The sequence below is a fragment of the Limulus polyphemus genome, unplaced genomic scaffold (assembly GCF_000517525.1).
Source record: "Limulus polyphemus unplaced genomic scaffold, Limulus_polyphemus-2.1.2 Scaffold1429, whole genome shotgun sequence".
In the NCBI taxonomy this organism is placed as follows: Eukaryota; Metazoa; Arthropoda; class Merostomata; order Xiphosura; family Limulidae; genus Limulus; species Limulus polyphemus.
Genome location: NW_013667039.1, coordinates 177,295 through 181,008, shown reverse-complemented (window position 1 = coordinate 181,008; position 3,714 = coordinate 177,295). Strand labels below are relative to the sequence as shown.

Below are 3,714 nucleotides of genomic sequence, written 5' to 3'. Positions count from 1 at the left end.
TTAATTCTAAACCTGAGTTGTAAAACCTCTGCTTTCTGGTTGGAGCTGGCCTATAGTGATGATTATTCATCTACTATTCCACCCATGGTATAGGAACTAAGTTCATGGTAAAGAGCATTCCTGTTCTGGATGCAGTGTGGTTCCCCCACTTGGGTACCACTCTCATCTTTGTACACCCTTGATCTGTGCAGATACTTCCTGTATGAATAATGCCCTCACAGGCCCATCCACCAACTTGGTGTGAGATTCTAGCTATAAGTGGCAGCAGAGGTAAGTATGTTTTGGAAGTTAGCATTTTCCTAAGTTGAAAATGTATTTCCAATAATACTTACCTCTGCTGACATTCTCTCGCCCTTCCTCTCCACTAAAAGCCAGTGTTAGAGACTAAGATGGTATCATTTTCGAAAAAGTGATAAAATTATCTGAATGAGGTGTTTATATACAGTACCAGGATAGAGGGTGCATTGATGTAGGTGGAGAGTATCATGAGACAAATATCACAAGAGCAATTGAGTGGGGTATAAAAGACTGGAGCAAGAAAAAATCAGACCAATGCTTAGATGGGCAAAGTTAAAATCCTGGTGGTCGACTAATGGCTATAAATGTAAGTGGAGGTAAGTATTATTGCAAACACATTTTCAATTGATGAAAATGTTAATTTTGGACATGGTGTATCTTACATAAATCTTTATATTAAATAAAGAAAAAATTGGTGCACTGTTTAACGAAGCTGTTGTGGAGGTGGGTGCTGTTGGCTGGCTACTTTCCTTGTAGTCAGAGGGGGATATACCAGAATTAAGGGCACCTAGCTGTTTAGTTCTCATAGCATAAGGTGTTGTTCAGGTTCAAAAATTCAATTCCTTATGAAATGTCAAATGTTCTTAACTCTCTCAAAATGTAGTTGGTCAATTTGACCGAGTCACGTGAACTTTTGTACTCGTTTAAAGTTTACATAAATTTAATACTTCTAACTCAATATATTGGGTATATCTTCACGAATAATATCACAAGACTTGACATACAAAAAGTCATATTGTTTAGTGAAGTATTTTCAATAAAATAAAGATTTGTCTATGAATATATTGAGTATTTGTTTTCCAATAGTCCGTGTGCAAAGTAATTTCCATGTTAAAATTAAAAATTTTGTAACCTTTGTGTAACCCCTAAAACCTTCTAAATGCATTTCAAACATTTTTTTTTCTTCACTGAATCATTATAGTTTATACGTTATTTTCTGTGCCCTAATCTCAAAACTGGATCGGTCAATTCCAACAACCTCGTAACCACAAAAAAAAAAAAAAAAAATACGAAATAAACCTAAATTAACCTTCTTTTCTTTCTAGTATAACTTCAGATTGTAACCTGAAACTACATTTATTTATCCTAAGTAGATCTAAGTTCGTAACATTATACATCTATTTATACTTGAATTTTATTGTTTTATTTCCCTTTGAACTGTGTCTAACTACTGTTCATACCACTATAAGTTGTAACTCACGCTATCGAATTATGTTACCAACAAGCTGCTCGCGTGCGTGCTTCGTGAACAATTTTAATTATGTTATTATTATTACTTCTTTTCCCTATTCTAGTCTTAAATAACTTAAAAAGATCCGTACTTTTAATTTTAGTTACTTTTATAATAATAAATATGAAAAACAAGAAATCAACTACTTACTCAATCTTATTTTTTCTTGCTCTCGATTGTCGAGTAGGGTCAAGCCCGATTTTTTTTAGCGATTATAGTAAAGCACTTAACAATTTTTATTTACTTAAATATTGCACCAAAGAATATAGACTAATAACATGCAAAATGTAGACAAATTTACTTACTTCTTAAAATTTTTCTGGCTTTCTAGCTATGAGACAAGAGCCGTTAGAAATTCATCCAAGCTAGTCCTTAACTTTCCCATTGGAACAAAGTTGCTACTCAGAGTGACACTGACGGTTATCTGTTCAAAACACAATGTTATACAATACGCCATTTGACAGATGAAAACCTTGACTTTCTATTGGTTATAAATAATATATAATAAAACATAAGAGAGAACTATCAACCAACTGTGAAACAGAGGATGTGACAGGTGGATGTGGAAGGAGGGGTCTGATTTTCTCTATGATAGCTCTGTAACAAAACAAAATTGAAGGCCATAAAAATTATGATCTGTTTGAGAAATAATGATTTTATTGAAAGCATTTTACGTTTAATTTCCTACATTTTCGAGGGGTGATGGATAAAATAGGGATGATGACATGCTAAGGCAACATTTGTATCGTGTGTGTTACACTAGTGGAAATTCAGGATTTTTTAAAATATTTCCTTTTAGAATTAAAAACTTAAAACTTGTATACTATTAAAATATGGATTATTAGCTAAGATTTTATGCTTTTCTAATTGGTATAACATAAACAAAAAGTAGTTTAATAAAATTTTGAATGCAAGACACTAAAACCTTGCATCATGCGCAGTAAAGAGTACCAGTGCCGATAGGGTTAAGCCATAACAAGAAAGAAATATATGTTGCCATTTGTTGCTTGGTACAACCAATTGTTAGGGGAAAAGAATTTAATGAAGTTAAAAAACATGCATAAAAGTGTTAGAATTCATATTATTGGTGGAAATTATAATATTTAAGTGTTTGTTCGTTCTTATTTATGATTTTCAAATTGAGAATAATTTTTTTTTTTTAATAAGACATTACTATTTCATAAAACTGCCTCATCAAAGTGAAACAGATTAGTCACATCTTCATTTTGGTTTGATTAATTTGGATTGGATATTCCTGCAATATCCTTACCTAATTTTGAATTGAAAGACTAGAGGGAAGACAGCTAGTTTGTAAGTAGCATTCACTGTTAACTCATGGCCTATTCTAATTGAATAGTCCATTTGACCATCACTCTCATAATATGGCCCAAAAGTGGGGAGTGTGATTTTGTGACAACAGAATGCAAAACATGGAACTTTAGATCCACTGTCTGGCACATTAACCAGTAGGTCTTGCCCAGTTACTTAATTTTTTTAAAATAAAAAAACAACAAGACTTTTCAATACTGTAACTTAGGTTATTACCTAAATTATGAAAATATGCTAGAGAGTACTTACTCTAGGTCTTCCGAAATGTTCAAACAGGCATGAATACCAAATAACATCTCTTTGAAGAAATCCAACCTCTTTTGTTCAAATTCTTGACATTTGTCAAATACAACAGTCATATCTTCCATATATTTTGCATTATAATCATTGATCTCTCGAAGAGCTTGCTCATAGCGTTCCTTGGTGCGCTGAACGTCATCTTTACATTTTGCAACCCTATCCTGCATCTTTTTAACCTACAACAAACCATATCAATCACTAATGCTATTAAACCTAGGAACCTTTCACTTTTATTTACTTATACGCGTATAAATCATTAATTTTACCATTTTAAGTCATTACTAATATTATTCCCTGTATTTTTCTTCACATGTAAATTTACTTTCTCTTTATGAAATAAAAAATTAGTGTTTATCAATTTCTAGTTTTAACATGAAGACCAAATTTACATTAGACTGATTTCTTGATCTCTATTCAAAATATTAATCCATGATGCACATAATAAAATGAGTTTACAGTTGAAAACAAAACAGAAACTTATAGAACTTACAATATATATATATATATATATATATATATATACACACACACACACACACACACACATATATATATAT

General features: G+C 31.7%; 1 protein-coding gene across 4 annotated transcripts in view; it reads right to left on the bottom strand.

Annotated features, from left to right (window-relative positions):
• Window positions 1-3,714, bottom strand: part of LOC106463520 (protein kinase C and casein kinase substrate in neurons protein 1-like) — an 82,391-nt gene that overhangs the window by 31,999 nt on the left and 46,678 nt on the right. For all 4 annotated transcript variants that reach the window (XM_022391043.1, XM_013923563.2, XM_013923565.2 and 1 more), the window contains one exon: window positions 3,107-3,333. In XM_022391043.1, coding sequence (XP_022246751.1) covers window positions 3,107-3,333 — 227 coding nt within the window. The remainder of the gene's footprint in view (window positions 1-3,106; window positions 3,334-3,714) is intronic.